This window comes from Cynocephalus volans, chromosome 17 (assembly GCF_027409185.1).
Source record: "Cynocephalus volans isolate mCynVol1 chromosome 17, mCynVol1.pri, whole genome shotgun sequence".
Classification (NCBI taxonomy): Eukaryota; Metazoa; Chordata; class Mammalia; order Dermoptera; family Cynocephalidae; genus Cynocephalus; species Cynocephalus volans.
Window position 1 is genome coordinate 8,617,981 of NC_084476.1, and position 16,015 is coordinate 8,633,995.

Genomic DNA, 16,015 nt, shown 5'->3' on the forward strand with positions numbered 1-16,015 from the left:
TTAGTTCAGTGCCTGGCGCACAGCGAGTCCTCAACAAATGGCCATTTATGAATACTATTTTGGGTTTTTTTTGTTGTTTTTTTTTTAAAAAGATGACCGGTAAGGGGATCTTAACCCTTGACTTGGTGTTGTCAGCACCACGCTCAGCCAGTGAGCCAACCAGCCATCCCTATATAGGATCCGAACCCGGGGCCTTGGTGTTATCAGCACCGCACTCTACCGAGTGAGCCACGGGCCGGCCCTATGAATACTATTTTGTAGACAGTTCATTCTACATCAAAATGGAGATGATCACCCCACCACCACCACCACCCACTGGTAGACCCCAATGAGCAAGAACACCCTGACCAAGCCTGGAAAACACTTTCAAAGTAGGGGGAGTCACTAGAGCAGGCCTGTCTGTGAGCCCCACAGGAAGCAAGCCCACCACCCAGCACTTGGCAGCAGCTCCCTGATGGGCCCCCTCGCACACAGCTCAATAATAGTGGATGATGCTGGCCACAGAATGAAGAGCCCCTCTTTTCAACATAAAACCCCACAGCTGCTGCCAGGAGCTGGGGCGCATTTCACACCAGTCCATTATGTACCAGGCGAGCGCCCTTGCCCCAGCCCATGTCACTTTCCATTATCTTGGCGGCACTCTGCCTCCGCCTCTGCCAGCCGCCACACTGGCTCACAGCAGAAGGTCAACAGCAAACAGCTTCCGTCAATAGCCAGTCTAATGCCCTGCTTTACAAGCTGTCACTGTCTGCCCTGGGCAGGAGGAAGGGAAGAGGGGTAGGGGGAGGGACACAGAATACACCCTTGGTGGGGCTTCAGTACCTATCAGCTGTGAACTGCCCCAGATGAAGGGCAGAAACTGGAAATCATCCAGGCCCCACACACCCTGGCTGCCGGCTGGCTCCATCCTGTATGTTTTCTGGAGTTTTCGCATAACCTCGAGGTACCTGCACAGGACGGTGGGAGAAGAAAGGGAAGGTAGCAAAAAGTAAAAAGGTAGTCTCAACCCTTCTGCCACTGGGAGCACAAGGAGGCCAGAAATAACAACTTAAGAGTGGAACTGGTCTCTATTTCAATTAAAATGTACATGCATAAGTTATGCATCAGCTGGTACTCTCGAAATAATGTAGCTTTATTTTCCCCCCAACACTCAGCCTTCTTTTGGCACAAGAAAGGAACAAAACACCAACTGGGTTTCAGTGCCATCAGCTCCCGACAACCTGTAAGACCTCGGGCAGGAGCCTCAACTTCTCTAACCACAGTTTGCACATCTGAAAGTTGGTGGGAGTCCAAGTAGGTTATCTCCTAGGCCCTTCCTGTCCCAGCCTTCGATTTTATCAGAGGCTGTGCATCCAAGTCACCTGTGGAGCTTTCAACACAACATTCCCGGGCTCTGCCACAGGCCTGTTGCATTGGAATCACCAGAGTGGGACCTAGAAATGGGTATTTTAAGAGCTCTCCAGGTGACTCCGATACACATCTGTGCTGCCCAGGAGGTGGTTTGGGTGGTGAGGGGTTGCGGAGCCTGACTGCCTATGTGATCATAGTAAAAAGACTTGATTTCTCAAGCTTCAGTTTCCTCATCTATAAAATGGAAATAACAGTTGCTACCTCCTGGAGTGGTTGTGAGAATTAAATGAGTCACATGTAGAGCGTGTGAAACGGTGCCTCCACATGGTAAACACTGTGTAAGCATTAGCAGTCATTACGTGACATTTCCTTCACTTGTTTTTACTTGGAGATAAATCTGAACCTGTTGGAGGAAGGAGCCCATCCACAGCCAGAGCTTGATTAGGCTAGGATAAGGGAATCGTGGGCCACTCGGGAGAACCCTCCAGCACCCCATCCCCAGTGTGACAGTAACAAGGAGGAAAGAGACCCTCTCACATCCCCTCCCACAGGCAGTTGCCCCTCCTGCCTTCCTCTCCCTCACCGATTGAACACCTTGAAGACAATAGCTATTTGGTCGTCCACCCGGAGCACCCCAATCTTGCAGAGACAGCAGAGGAAAGCAGCAAAGGCTGCCTCATGCCCTGGGGGAGAAAAAACAGCCAAGGTTGAAGTCTTCCAGAAAAAGGACTGGGGTTGTTTTTGGTCTCCCAGAGTCCAAATAAGTGCCCCTTTGAGGAGGGAGGTCAACAGGGAGATAATAGGGCCTCTTCCCTATCCAGAGAGACCTAGGCCCTTTCAAGAACTACTACTATAATTCTACTTCCAAAAGGCCCAGGCTGTTGACTTCTTAAACAGGTATTTACATTTTATTTTGTAGGTTTAACTCATTCAGCAACTCCACTCTATTTATTGAGCACCTACTATGTGGGAGTCACTGTCCATGTCAGGCACTAGGGAGACAGTAACAAATCCCTGCCCTCAGAGAGTTTATGATCTATCAGATATGAAAGACATTAAATATACAATTACTACTATGATTCTAGCTCTAAAGGAGAAAGGGTGATAATAGGATATTATAGGGGGACTCAGACATAAGGGTTCAAGGTTTCCCCTAAGAAAGTAACATTTAATCTGAAAGATGAATGGCAACTGGCAAGGAAAAGGGGATGAGGGAGGCAAGAAATTTATTCTAGCCACAACAGCATGCGCGAAGGCCCTGAGGAAAGAAAAAGCATAATTGGTGTGGATAAGGCCAGTATGTTTATTTTATTTATTTATTTATTTATTTATTTTGTCTTTTTTTGTGACCGGTAAGGGGATCACAACCCTTGGCTTGGTGTCATTCGCACCGCACTCAACCCAGTGAGCGCACCGGCCATCCCTATATAGGATCTGAACCCGCAGCGGGCCGCCGCACTCTCCGGAGTGTGCCACGGGGTCGGCCCAAGGCCAGTATGTTTAAAGCACAAAGGGCTGGCCAGTTAGCTCCTTTGGTTAGAGTACGGCCTTATAACACCAAGGTCAAGGGTTCGGATCCCTGTGCTGGCCAGCCACCCCCCAAAACAAATAAGTAAATAAACCAGAGAGAGCAAGGGAGAAAGCATAAGATGAAGCTACAGGTGGGATAGGCCTTAATGGCCACAGTGAAGAACTCAGACTTTATCCTAAGAGTAATGGAGAACTACTGCAGCCTTCTAAGCAGGGAACACATAGTCAAATTACAGAGTCAAAAGGCACCCTCACTCCTTCCTTTCCCAGGCATGTCAACTAGGAATGGTCAATACTACAGAAAATACTGATTGGACTTTGAACTGAAATCCATGGTTTATAGTGTTGTAAAAAACAAATTTGGAGAGAGGTAAGGAGAGAATATTTCAGTGACTTCTGCCCTATTTCTGCAGAATGAAGGTCCGTCCCTCCAGGGCCTGGAAAGCTTGTGAGCTCAGTCACTGTCACCTCCAACAGTTTCCAAAGATGACCAGCCAGAGTCCAAGCAAACATCACTCAGGGGCTTTTGTGTACCCAGGAGCACCACCCACTGCTGATCTGGCCAGTCTTCCCCCTGGGATCTTTTCCCTATTGGTCTTAGTCAAAGCGCCACCCCTTAAGATCTGAAAACACATGATAAACCTGTTCCCTAGCAGGAGAGAGGAGCAGAGGACAAAGCTTTCCCAGGACCCATGTCCAAGAGGGCCCTTCTTCAGGGCCTGCCTCTGTGGCCTGGGCTCCCTCTTGTGGACCACGTTCCCCCGATGGCCCTGATGGGGCGGTGTGTGTTGGGGGGTGGGGTTGGAGCAAAGAGTAGCTCTCCCATTTGACTGCTTCAGGGCAGAAAGGAAAGGTGGGCTTTTCCCAAGCAGGGATCCTCCTTGGCTACGCAAGCCACCCCCTGACTTTTTCAAGGTGCTCACACACTCCCTCTCCTCGAAGTCCAAGTTAGCTTGGCAGACATGGATGACAGATCCAAAGAGCTCGACAGCACAGAGACAAGGGGTGTCAGGAAGAGAGTATGCCATGATGCTGCCAGAGGTTACCAAAGCATTTCACTTCTCAAAGCTTCTGTAAGCAGTTGCCTTGAGATACAGTAAGTGCTCAATAAATTATTATTTTGGTGACAATGAGGAGCTTACAGAGACTATCTTTACAAAAAACAGAAATCAGCTCTGCATAAACAAGCTCCATGCCTATGGCATCAGCTCCCCCTGGTGGACCAAGCTAGAGCCACAGCATTAGGCCTCCCACACTGTCCCCCCACCCTCCACCCTTATGCAACCACCCACAGCACCCCAACTAGCCCCAACAGGCATCAGGGCTTGGCTAACTTCTGCTTGCTCAGAGGGCCCCAAGACCATCCAGAGCAAAGAGGAAGCAGCCCAAGGAAAGAAAGTAGTGAAGCCAAATAAGTGCAGAGCCCCGCAAGTGGCAGATACCTGTGCCATAGTCAATTCGCGTGGAGTTCCCCACGGACTCCTTTAGGTAAACAGCCACCTCAGGCACAGCAGCTGCCAGATGGGTGGGGACCACTGTGGCCACCAAGTTTTCTGCTTCCTGATAACACAAGAGACACAAAGTGGTGGCAGTAGATTAGGCAGCATCCTAGTGGGCAGGCGCCCAGGGGCAGCACCTGGCTGGGGGCCCAGGCTGCCACTCCAGGCTGGCCTGGCTCCCTGTTCTGACTGCCACAGAAAGAAGAAGAGGGAGAGCAGTTATTCTTACACAACAAAAAGACTACCCTGGGGTGGCTTATCATCCACTGACCCTTCCTGCAAGGCACAGGGGTCTAGGGGCAAGATAGGAGGAATCTGAAAAGAAGCTATTCAACTCCCCCATCTGGTAAGTCACTGGAGGCCCATGCAGACTCTGGGAGGTCAGTACTATTATCCCCATAGGTGGCATCTCCTTCACACTCCTAGGGCAAGAGACTGTGCCATATGTCCACCAAAAGACACACAAGAATGTTCAGAGCAGCATTATAGTAGCTAAAATGTGGAAACACAACTGAAATGTCCATCAACAATGGAATGAATAAATTGTGGTCTGGTCATACACAGCAAAGAAAAAGCTACAGCTACACTCAACAACATGATGAACCTCATGGACATAACATTGAGCAAAAAGAAGGCAGATATTTATACAAAGTTCAAAAACTGGCAAAAAAATCAATTCATGGGACAGAAATCAGAAAAGTCTGGGGGATATCAACTAAAAGGGGGCATGGGTGGTAGGTATATAGGTAAAAACATATGTAAAGACCCATTGAGCTATATACAACTATGATTTGTCAGCTTTCTATTAAGTTATAACTTAATAAAAATCTTTTTAAAAAACAAGACCATGAACCATCCTAGAGTGCAGAGGCAGCCCCAGAGCACTCCTAGGAGAGTGTTTTGCTGGGTCCTTGGTATTCCCCGCTGCTCCATGTGAAAACATGGGCCAGAGAAATTAGAACCCTAGTATCTCTAAGTTCAGTTGTGGACAACTGGTAGGAGAATCCCCTGGAGAGCTGATGAAAATCTGGATTCTCAGGCCCTACCCAGACCTACAGACTCTGCTTTTCTAAGGAAGGGGCTTCAGATCCTGCATTTTCATTTTTTGTTTGCTTTGAACAGGTAATTCCTTCACATGATTCAAAAATAAAAATATTATAGAAGGAATGTACTAAGAAGTCTCATTCCACCCCAATCTCCCTTGCCCTCAAAAAGAAACCATAGCTTTAGTAGCCTCTCGTTGATCTTTCCAGGAATATTTCTTTATGCAAATATGAGCAACATCAACATGTATTTTTATTTTTCCCTCTTTCTTACCAACAGATAGCTTACCATGTACATCATTACACTTGACTCTTTTCATCTAAAAATGAGTCATGGAGTCCCTTCCACTGAGTTCCCTCGACAGCTTTCTTATTATTTTTATAGCTGCACAGAACTCAGTGGTGTGGATTTACTAGTTTATTTAACTGATCCCCTACAGATAGATACTTGGGACGTTTCCAATCTATTCCTAATACAAATAATGACTTAATAAACAGTCTTGCACAGAGGACTGTACATCCACAGCAGTAGTTCCCAGAAGATGGCTGGGACAGACGATAAACACATTTGTGATTGTGGTTAAGTGGAAATGTCATTTTAACAAATTCCCTGTGATTTTGATATCTCTAAGAGCTTGAAACACCAGCTGTAAGCAACACAGGCCCTTCCCCATCCGTCCGGTGCCAGAATCCCCTCCCCATAGCCCAGCCCCTAAGCCTGTCCCGTGGCAGCCTCACCTCATCAAGTTTGGCATACCAGGTCCTATAGGCCTTGTTCCCAAATCGAGAGGGCTGGTCCACTGGAGGGGTCTCATCAATCCACCTGTCCAACATGTTGAGAAGAGAGACCAGTTTCTCAATGGCCTGTGGAGGCAAAACAGAGGGGGCTAAGCCACAATGACTACTGGCCCCAGGCTACAGTGACAGAGGGAACTCCCAACTGCTGCTGGACAATGACCCCTAGTTGTGGCACAAACTGGCCTACTTGCTTGTCCACATTTCTTCCCAACTGTCCAGAATATGAAGGAGGGTCAGGGGAGCACAGTGAGCTTTATGAAGAGGGAAAAGCACGAGGCTGGTGGGACAGGGACAGGGGTGGCTTCAGCACCTGGTTTCTCTTGCCAGCCTACCCAGGAGTTGTTGCTGGACAAGTAGAACTCCAGCCCTGACCTTTTTTAAAATAGATTTTATTAGGGTCTTTCATTGAGCACACAATACCTACTCATCACAAAATATAGAAATGTAAAAGAAAGAAAACAAAAATGACTAGTAATACTGACACCCTTAGTCTCAAAAATGGGGATGATGATAAATACCTCCTAAGGCACACATTGCCTGGCACAGCGTAATATTTACAAGCATACAAACCCTCTAAAAAAATGGATCACAGGACACACACTGTTTTGCAGCCTGCTCATTTTCCTCAAGAACCTCATTCACACCAACATGTAAATATAATTTCATAATAGCCTTTAGTAAGTAAATAACATTTCATTGTACCAATGTATCATACTCTATTTAACGAATTTCTCGATGTTAAATGTTTTGGTTAATTCCAATTGTTTCACTACCACAAACAACACTGTGGTAAACAATCTTAGGAGCTGGCTGGTTAGCTCAGTTGGTTAGAGCATGGTGCCAATAACACCAAGGTCAAGGGTTCAGATCCCTGTACCAGCCAGCTACCAAAAAAAATAATCTTGCAACTCAACCTTTGTGGAAATGTTCGGTCACTGTGTGTAACACTTTGTAGAGCCGACAGGATTTGAGGGCACATCTCCCTACACTTTTCCCACGGATGACAGGGACCAAGAAGTGGCATCGGGTCACAGGTGTGGGCAGTGTTAGCACACAATGCTGCTTGATTTACTCAATCAGGAGTTCATGACTGGATGTCAGGATGTCCATCCAAAACTTGTAACACCAAGGTCGAGGGTTCTCTGAGAGGGTACCTAGAAAGTGCTCCTTCCGGGTGTGGCTTATAGAAATAAACCAGAACTAAGGCCTCATAGAAAGCACGATGCAGAGGCTATTCAGGGTCAGGCAACACCGGGAAGAGGGTCCATGCCAGGAAGTAGATCTTGTCTGTGTCTGGAATAAACGTGTGATGTGCACACGAAAAGTTGTGCCTGGGAGCACAAGGCCCAGTCAGGCCTGCCACTGTGTAGAGACTCTGCCAAGAAGCAGATATCCCAAAACCTGTGTGTGTATTGGAGGGGAGGGGGAGACATGGGCCTGTGTGAATGGAAGTCAAGTCGGCCAGTGCCCCCAGCTGCATAGCTCCAAGAGGCACAAATTACATTGCAGTCTATGAAAAAATTCCTCCCCACCCCCAGCCTTGTGTCTTGTGCAACAGCACAATGACCCTGAATGCTGCTCTCCCGCACATGCCCTTTACCTATGCTTGGGGCTTGGGAGAAAAATAAAAGTTACCTGTAGGAGGACAAAAATTTCCCTTTACATCTGGCTGAAGGAGAGTGCTGGGGTGGCATAAAGCTGCCTTGTTGAAATGTGACAGGAAGCGCTGCCAGAGCCTCGCTTTCTGAAGAGCAAGGTCACCAGGAATGGCTGATGAACAGACCAAACCTGACCCCATGCAGCAACAAAGATGGCACGGTAATCTTAGCCCCAGGAAGCATCAGCAAGCCTCAGATTCTCTGGAGATCTCAGTCATAAGCAAGGCACTGAAGGGGATAAAGAAGGTGGCTCCAGAGGCCAGCAGGAGCCAGGCCCCAGCTGCTAGCTCAGCTGGGCCAATGAATAATTAAAAGGTTCCCAGCTCCTCTTTCTCCAGAGGGCTCTCTGAATGCAGGAGGCTGCCTCTATTGTTTGGCGGGTTGGGAGAGAGGGTCAGAGGGAGAGGGAACTGTGCGCTGGAACCCTTCTGAGGCACAAGGAATAATTTGAGCTATCCTCCTTCTCCCTAGACCAGTGCTTCCTTTTTAGATTTCATGGACCAGTAAAATCTTCCCTAAAATTTTACGAGACTTTTAATTCCGCCCCCTTAGTATGTTAAAAAAAAAAAAACCTAACAGAACAACAACAAAAATAACCTCCTATCTACTAACACCTTTATTATACAAAAATTTTAACCCCCAAAGAGTAAGACAGGCATAATCTCAAAATAAACACAGCTTTCTAAACATAGGTCTAGACAAACTCACTGCATATCACCCTTGCTTGTTCTCTTTACTTCAAGTGGTGTGGAAGCCGCTAGCCTGAGCCACTCTGTCCTCTCCCAAACTGCAGCTGCCATCTCTACAGTAGGAGGAAGGACTGAGAAGAAGCAGGAGACCAAGCAGCTGTGCCAGGAGGAAAGAGAGCCCCTATGTGTGGCCCGCGTCCACATGCTATGACCTGTGCCTTCTGCTGCCCCTTGCCAGCAGTGGACAGAAGTTGGGAGCCCTCTGGAGACCAAACTAGTCATCTCTGCCCCCCAAGTGAGGAGCAGCCCACCACTTGGGCGCTGGGATAACCCCAGCTCAGGAATAGCCCCAACTGAAGCGACACAACATCATTAAAAATTAGAACTGAATAACACCTAATGATGACAATAGCTAAATAATAATAAAGGCATTTAGTATGTGCCAGGCACTGTATAAAAATAAAAAACCTGCATGTAGGATCTCAGTGATTCCTCCCCATGGGGCCATGAGCAGGTCTGTTAACTCTTCCCACTCTACAAATAATGAAACAGAGGGTTAGAAATGACAACATCACCCAGTTCGGAAGTGATGGGTTATCAAAACCCAGTCAACCTGACTCCAGAACCCAAGCACAGAACCAAGCTGCAATCCTGCTAAAAGAACAGCTATTGAGCTAAGACAATACCTGGTTGGTGTGGACAGCTACCATCAAAGCCTCAGAGGCAATTAAGGAACCTGAAAGGGATTTGGCAACTAAGCATTTGCTGGGGTAATTATATCATTCCCCATTAATTAGCCCTAACCTATGACATCCTCTGGACCACTGAACACAGCTGAGCATCCCTCGCCACAGGCTCAGGAAGAGCCCTCTCCAGCCATCCTGTGCCCAGAGCCACGGTCCCAGAGCACTGAGTGGGCCCAAGAGGAACCCAAGAAGCCACTGGTGGGCCATCTCCCAAGGGAAGGCTGGCTGTCCCCAGCACAGGCCTGGCTCCCCTCAAGTGAACAGAACAGGACCTCGGCCACCTAACAGCAAGATAGGGCCCAGGAAGAGGAGGCTCCACCAGGGGTGGGATATGAGGGCTTAGAGGGCAATGCTAGTCTTAGGACAAGTGGAGAAACTAGGCAGGGGCAGGACCAGATCTTACCCAACAGGCCTGAGGCTGTGGCTAGAGGGCTGAGTCGGCCAAGGCATTAAGAGAGGCAACTCAGGCCATGGTATCTGAGATAAGAGGTTCAAGGTGGCTCTGGGCCAACTGGGACACAAACCCAAGAGCCCTTTAGAGGCCTGGGACCTAGTCCTGGGAGATGGCATCCAGCAACAGCAAACAGCCTCCAAGACCACACCTTCCAATGGGTATCAGCCCCCTAATAGTTCTTGCCCTCCCTACACAAACAAACTTGACTCTGAAACAGCATCCAAAGAGCATCCACCAGGGGCCAAGCCCGTGGCGCACTCGGGAGAGTGCAGCGCTGGGAGCGCAGCTACGCTCCCGCGCCGCGGGTTCGGATCCTATATAGGAATGGCCAGTGCACTCACTGGCTGAGTGACGGTCACGAAAAAGGCAAAAAAAACAAAACAAAAAAAAAACAAAGAGCATCCACCAGGCAGTGTGAACCCAAAGGCCAAAAAACAAGTACGCCTTTTGACTCAGGACTTCCACTTCTAGGAATGAATCCTTAGAAAAACAAAGGTCTATGTACAAGGATGTTCAAAGCAGCAATGCTTAGGGATATAAGCTAGAAGTCTAAAGTCAGAGGGTTGTTTACAGAAATGAGGGCACAGTTCAGTGAAGGAGCCATTCGCACTGTAGGAGAGAAGGAGCTCACGATTTCCTGGGATGTCACTGTCAACAGGGCTGCCCCGGGAACTGGATATGAGGGGAAACGCAGGGAGAGGTCAGCTTTTTTTTTTTTTACTAATGTTATACACATTTCTACTAGTTATCTCTCCAGTGAGCATGTTTACTTCTCTTGTAATCTTTTTCAATTTGTAAAGTTATATTAAAACACCAGTTAGTAAAATGCAGGCTATAAAACAGCATATTTACCTTGATCCCAACTTTATAAGTATTCATCTATTCACAGATTAAAACAATTAGAAATACAGACACCAAAATGTGAACTGCGCGTGTTTGGGTGATCTTATTTTCTGCAGTTGGCCCTGCTGTGGGCAATGAGCACATGTGACTTTTTGGAGAGGTTGTGTGTGGAAAGGCTGCTGCAGCAGGCTCCCTGTTGGTGTCTACCTCAGAGACTTTGTACTCGAAGGTCAGCTTCTTCCCCTTCACGCCTTCGTTGAGAGTGAGGATGAATCCGATGTAGTCGGCATATGCCTATCAAACAGATGGGAGAGAGGGGTGAGGAGAGGGATGTCAGACCCCCCCCGACCTGCCCCCAGCTCCACCTGGATACCAAAGAGCTCCGGGCTGCCCTTGGCTCCCAATGCAGTCTTGTTTCTTCTTCATCCCCTTTTCTTTTCACTTCCTTCCTTCCTTCTTATCCAAGCCTTATGGATGCCAGGGTGTCCACAGCAAGCCCTGAGATGAGCCCTCAGAACCAATAACTTAATATCTAGAAGGGGGAATTCCTATACCAGGATCCTCCTACCAGCCCATGGAATGGCCCCCAGCAGGTCGGGTGGGTTATCCACAGCAACTCTCCCAGCCCAGGGCACACCTGAGCCCTTCTCCTGACTGTAGCCAGCGTTCACAATCATTCGCATCTGCAAAGCACACTGGGAAGCCGGGAGAGGAAGCAGCAAGGGGCAGCATCACGTTTGGATTCACACAAACAAGTAGGTTCAGGGCAACACAGTAGTTCTCAGCCCAGGTAATTTGGCTTTCTGAGGACATCTAACAATGTCTAGAGACATTTTTGTTTGTGACAAGTGGAAGACGGGATGCTGCTGGCATCTAGTGGGTAGAGGCCGGGGATGTTACTAAACATCCTACAACGCACCGTACAGCTCCCTACAACCAAGAATGCCTGCCCCAAAATAGTGCTGAGGTTGAGAAACTCTGAGGTAGAGCAACCAAGATGATGAAAGGACTCAAACCATATCTTTTTTTTTTTTTTTTTTTAAAGATGACCAGTAAGGGGATATTAACCCTTGACTTGGTGTTGTCAGCACCATGCTCACCCAGTGAGCTAACAGGCCATCCCTATAAGGGATCCGAACCCACGGCCTTGGTGTTATCAGCACCGCACTCTCCCGAGTGAGCCACAGGCCAGCCCCCAAACCATATCCTTTGAGTAGCTGAAGGGACTAACCTGTCTGCTAAGCTGAAGGGACTGTTTGTCCCGGTGAAGACTCAGAAGACATATGATAACTATCTCCAAATATTTAGAGGGCAGGCTCGTGAAGGAGGAACCAGATAGGCCTGTATGGCCCCAAACCTCAAGGACAAGGAACAGAAGCTGTAGGGTCTGGACTCAACATAAACAAAACAGACTCCTCATGGAGAATCTGCCAAGTGGGTGGACCTTTGAGCCTGCCCTTCTGTACAAGTAACACTCTTCACTCTAGCTGACCTGACCAGAGGCCTGACTGGAGCTGGGCCTGAGGCCTTGCCTGAGAATTTGAAATTAGCTTTCTTTTTTCTCAGTCCCAGTCTTTCCGCAGCCTGTTGGTACCAGAGAGGTGCAAGCTATTAACTTCTGCCCACCATTTGGGCTCAGCAGCAGAGAATGCCAGTCTGTCCTCCAGTGCTCAGGTCCCAGCTCCCAGGTATTTGAGGCTCAGCCACACGCCTAGCCTAGGTTTCCATGAGATAACCTCTTCTCCCTTTGATGCACTGGCTTCCACAGTTGCTATTATAAGAACCAAGAGCAGAACTCTCCAAGGTTAGCCCAACCCCAGCTCCAAGACCTTCCTGATAAAGTATCTCTGAGTGCTACCCCTGAGGGGGACAGCAGCCAGCTCACTTGTCACCTCTCTCCCTAGCTTGACAGCTGAGGCTGCAAGATGAAGAAGGGCCAGGAGCTCACAGCCCCAGTCATGCCTAGAAAACCACTGCCTGAAAAAGCCCAAGTTTCTCACCCCAGTTCCGACCCTAAAGTGCAGACATCACTGGTACCTGAGAACGCTTCCATTTGCCCATGTCAGGAACTGTGTGGATCTCCTTTTTTGGAATGATGAAGTTCTGAGTGGCTGGAGGGGTCTCCTCTGAAGACTCTTGACAAAGAAAATGAAAAAGCAAATAGGTAAATACAATCCTCCCCACCAACACACTCACTCTCTATCTCACTTTTAAACCAAGATGCCAACACCTGAGCCCTAGCATAAACCAGACACATAATCCCAGGACAGAGTAATGGCTTGTTAAGCTAAACCCACTGGCCTCCTGCCTTTTCTCACTCTGCAAGTAGTAAAGAGCAGGGCAATATTGGTAATTCCTTCAATAACCATGCTCTCACTTCCCACTCTCCACCTGGGCAAGATGGTTAGAAAAATAAAACTAAGTTGACCTTTTAGACACACATAGGAAATTCAAAGAAGAAGAAAAAATACAAGTTGCATAAAATATTTGAAAGAAATCACCAACCTCCTGAATAAGCAAGGACATGTAAATTATATGTGATCTCTTTTCCCAGATAAGGTTGGCAGATAAAAACATACAGCATTGACCAGGGAAGGGGAAACAGGAACTTTCCTGCACTGTGGGTAGGAATGAAAGTTGATAGGACCTGTTAAGGAGGACTTGGCACTATCTTTTGAAGAAAAACTGCACATACCCACTGAGCCAACAGTTCTACTTATAGGAGTCTACCCTTCAGATCTGCTCATGGAAACAGACAAAGATACACAAAGGTGCTTACTGCATAGAGTAAGGGACTATCAGTCATTCACAATATAGTATAAATTTGTCAGACTAGCTTCCTCCTAAAACCTAGCTGACATCAGCTACATGAAGAAAAAGAGACAAGAACATAAGAAGGTTGTGGAACATGTGACATTTTGGGAATAGAGCCTGCCTGGAGAGGTCCTAATGAAAGAAAAAGTGCCAGGAAACTTGGGAGATCTATGGGGAAGGATAGAGAATCTGACCAGGGCCCCAGAAAGAAACCAGAAGGCTATCTTCCTCCTCCCACCTGTCCTGCAAACACTGTTCCCAGAGTTCAAAATTGAGGCCCCTACTATTAAATGTAAATTGCTACTTTAAGTAAGATGCTAAATAAAATGCTTTGTTGGCCAGTCTGGTAACCCAACCACGTTGTTTTTATGGGAAAATGTGTTCCACATTCCAAATAATCAACTTGCAAATAATCTTTGGGAACACAGCCCTTTTGTAAGCATGAGAGAACTGTTCCCTCCAAGGGGACAGCCCTCCTTACATTATTTCACAAGGAGGAAGAAGCCTCCAGGCCAGGCCCTGTTCCCCAGGGAAAGGCTACCTTATGGGAAGTACTGCAACAAATCACTGATGAAACACACACAAATCACCAGAATACACAATCCTAAATCAAAGAAATAAGGCTTCAAAGATAGGACTGTGATAAATGAGGTCACACTCAGTCTCTCCAGCCTCAAATTCTGTCTCTGACAAAGGTTCCAAGGGACAGTGGATCCCCTACGAACTCCCAGTATAAGATGGTAACATCCAGAGTTTTAAAGATGTTGATAAAAAAAAAAAAAAAACCCAAAGAATATAATGTATTATCATCTACCATTTGGGAACCGGTATATATGTTCAACCTGTACAACTCTGAAACACTGAGAAGGACAACAGCAATCAACATTTATTCCCTACCCACCATGTCCCATGCTTTGCGCACATCTTACTGAACACACACTACACCGCTGTGTAGAAAGCATAGTAGCCTCCCCACATTGGCAAAAAAAAAAAAAAAGTACAGTAGCTTTATTCTTTCTTTCTTTCTTTCTTTTTTTAATAAAAAAGATGACCAGTAAGGGGATCCTAACCCTTGACTTGGTGTTGTCAGCACCAGGCTCTCCTAAGTGAGCTACACGCTGGCCATAACAAAGGCTCTTAAAACATTAGCTGTGTTTGGCCAACCTATTTGCTCCTCTGTCAGAATTTTAAGTTACCTATGGCCAGTCCTTCTTAGCTCAAGGGGGGTCAGCAAACAGCCCTGCCTTTCTCCAGGAAAGCGGTCTCTATAAGAAGATCTTACCCCAACACCTCCATCCTAGTTATTTAAGATGAACTAAAAGGAGGCCACAGTGTAAATAAAAGTTACAGACGGTGATGGCAGAGAGAGACTCTCTCATCTCCTTGCACAACCAGTCTTTTTAAATTAGTGGTTTAGACAGTTTCTCTCAATAAATCCTCAACTACTGAAACCCCAGAACCCAGCCTCCAAGAGGATGAGAGAGTAGGTGGAGGAGTGGGCAGGGCGTGGAGGAGGCTGGAAATGGGGGCAAGGCGGGCCCACCGAGCACCACCCCAACCCCTGAGCAGGTCTAATAAAGTAGGCAGCCACCTGAATCCCTTTCGCCCCCATCCCTGGCAACCTCCCCCCTCCAGATCAAGAGCTGACTTAAGCACGCGCTGCCCAGATGTGGAAAAGGCCTCTCACCTGGCCACGGCGCTGCCCACCCGATCCTCAGGCAGCCCGGGCTCCCCAAATCCTGGTGTCGAGCCCCAACCACACCCCTCTGCGGCCGCGGGTTCCTGCCGTCTCCCCGGGCGGCCCACCATCCCTTCTCCCTTGAGGCCCTTCAGCTCTTGCTCCTCCTCGGGGTCCATATGCTTTCGCCCCTCGAGTTCCTCCATCTCCTGACCCTCTCCCCTACCGAGCCCCCCACACCACACCCCTATCCCGCCCCCACGCCCGGCACCGCCCCGTGTCCCCAACCTCGACCCGGTCCCACCGGCCCTACCTGGCGGCGGCTGCCGCTCGCTCTCAGCCATCTTCCTCCCGCCGGGAGCCGGCCCGGATGCTTTCTATCCCCTCTCACCTTCCACAGCCGCACCCACCCTTCCCTTCCCCGGCTCCACCACGGGCTCCAAGCTTTCTGAAGAGAAATGAGCGCCGTCCGACTCTAAGCGAAAACAGAGAATTAAAGTCACCCCAACGAAGACGCCGCCATGTTGGTGCGGGGCACTCAGGGAGCATGCGCACCAACGGCCGCTGGCCTCCCCGGCCGCTAACGGCCCGCCAGGCAATGGGCGCCGTGGCAGCCATACTTTTGCGGGGCCTCAAGTTTAATTGGTGCGGGAGCCATGTTTTTGTGGGGCGGCCCCCACCTTGTCATCTTTGTGCCTGGCACTGAGCCTAACCCCAAGAATATCAGAGGACATTTCCCTGTCAACATGGTTGTGTCTCTCTGCCACTCTGAGAGTAACACTCAAAGACATGACACGGCTTTGGAGGGGTGCACACCACCACCTCCAACAGCTTAGAAAGCACTTGAGGTACGGGAGAGAGAGCTGGACAGCGACCTCCGCCTTGCCGCTCTTCCCGGGTTCCAACGCCCTCG

The 16,015-nt window shown here is 48.5% G+C and overlaps 1 protein-coding gene and 1 non-coding gene across 4 annotated transcripts in view; one reads left to right on the forward strand and one right to left on the reverse strand.

The window, feature by feature from the left end:
- Nucleotides 1-15,627, reverse strand: part of PTPA (protein phosphatase 2 phosphatase activator) — a 42,939-nt gene extending 27,312 nt beyond the window's left edge. For all 3 annotated transcript variants that reach the window (XM_063082171.1, XM_063082170.1, XM_063082172.1), the window contains exons 1-7: nucleotides 15,416-15,627; nucleotides 12,648-12,745; nucleotides 10,818-10,904; nucleotides 6,161-6,286; nucleotides 4,323-4,440; nucleotides 1,934-2,033; nucleotides 823-947 (exon numbers count right to left, since the gene is read on the reverse strand). In XM_063082171.1, coding sequence (XP_062938241.1) covers nucleotides 823-947; nucleotides 1,934-2,033; nucleotides 4,323-4,440; nucleotides 6,161-6,286; nucleotides 10,818-10,904; nucleotides 12,648-12,745; nucleotides 15,416-15,446 — 685 coding nt within the window. In that variant the 5' untranslated portion in view covers nucleotides 15,447-15,627. The remainder of the gene's footprint in view (nucleotides 1-822; nucleotides 948-1,933; nucleotides 2,034-4,322; nucleotides 4,441-6,160; nucleotides 6,287-10,817; nucleotides 10,905-12,647; nucleotides 12,746-15,415) is intronic.
- On the forward strand, nucleotides 7,029-7,103 carry TRNAI-AAU (transfer RNA isoleucine (anticodon AAU)). The gene has a single exon. It is a non-coding gene; the product is annotated as a tRNA-Ile (tRNA).
- Nucleotides 15,628-16,015: the final 388 nt, after the last annotated feature.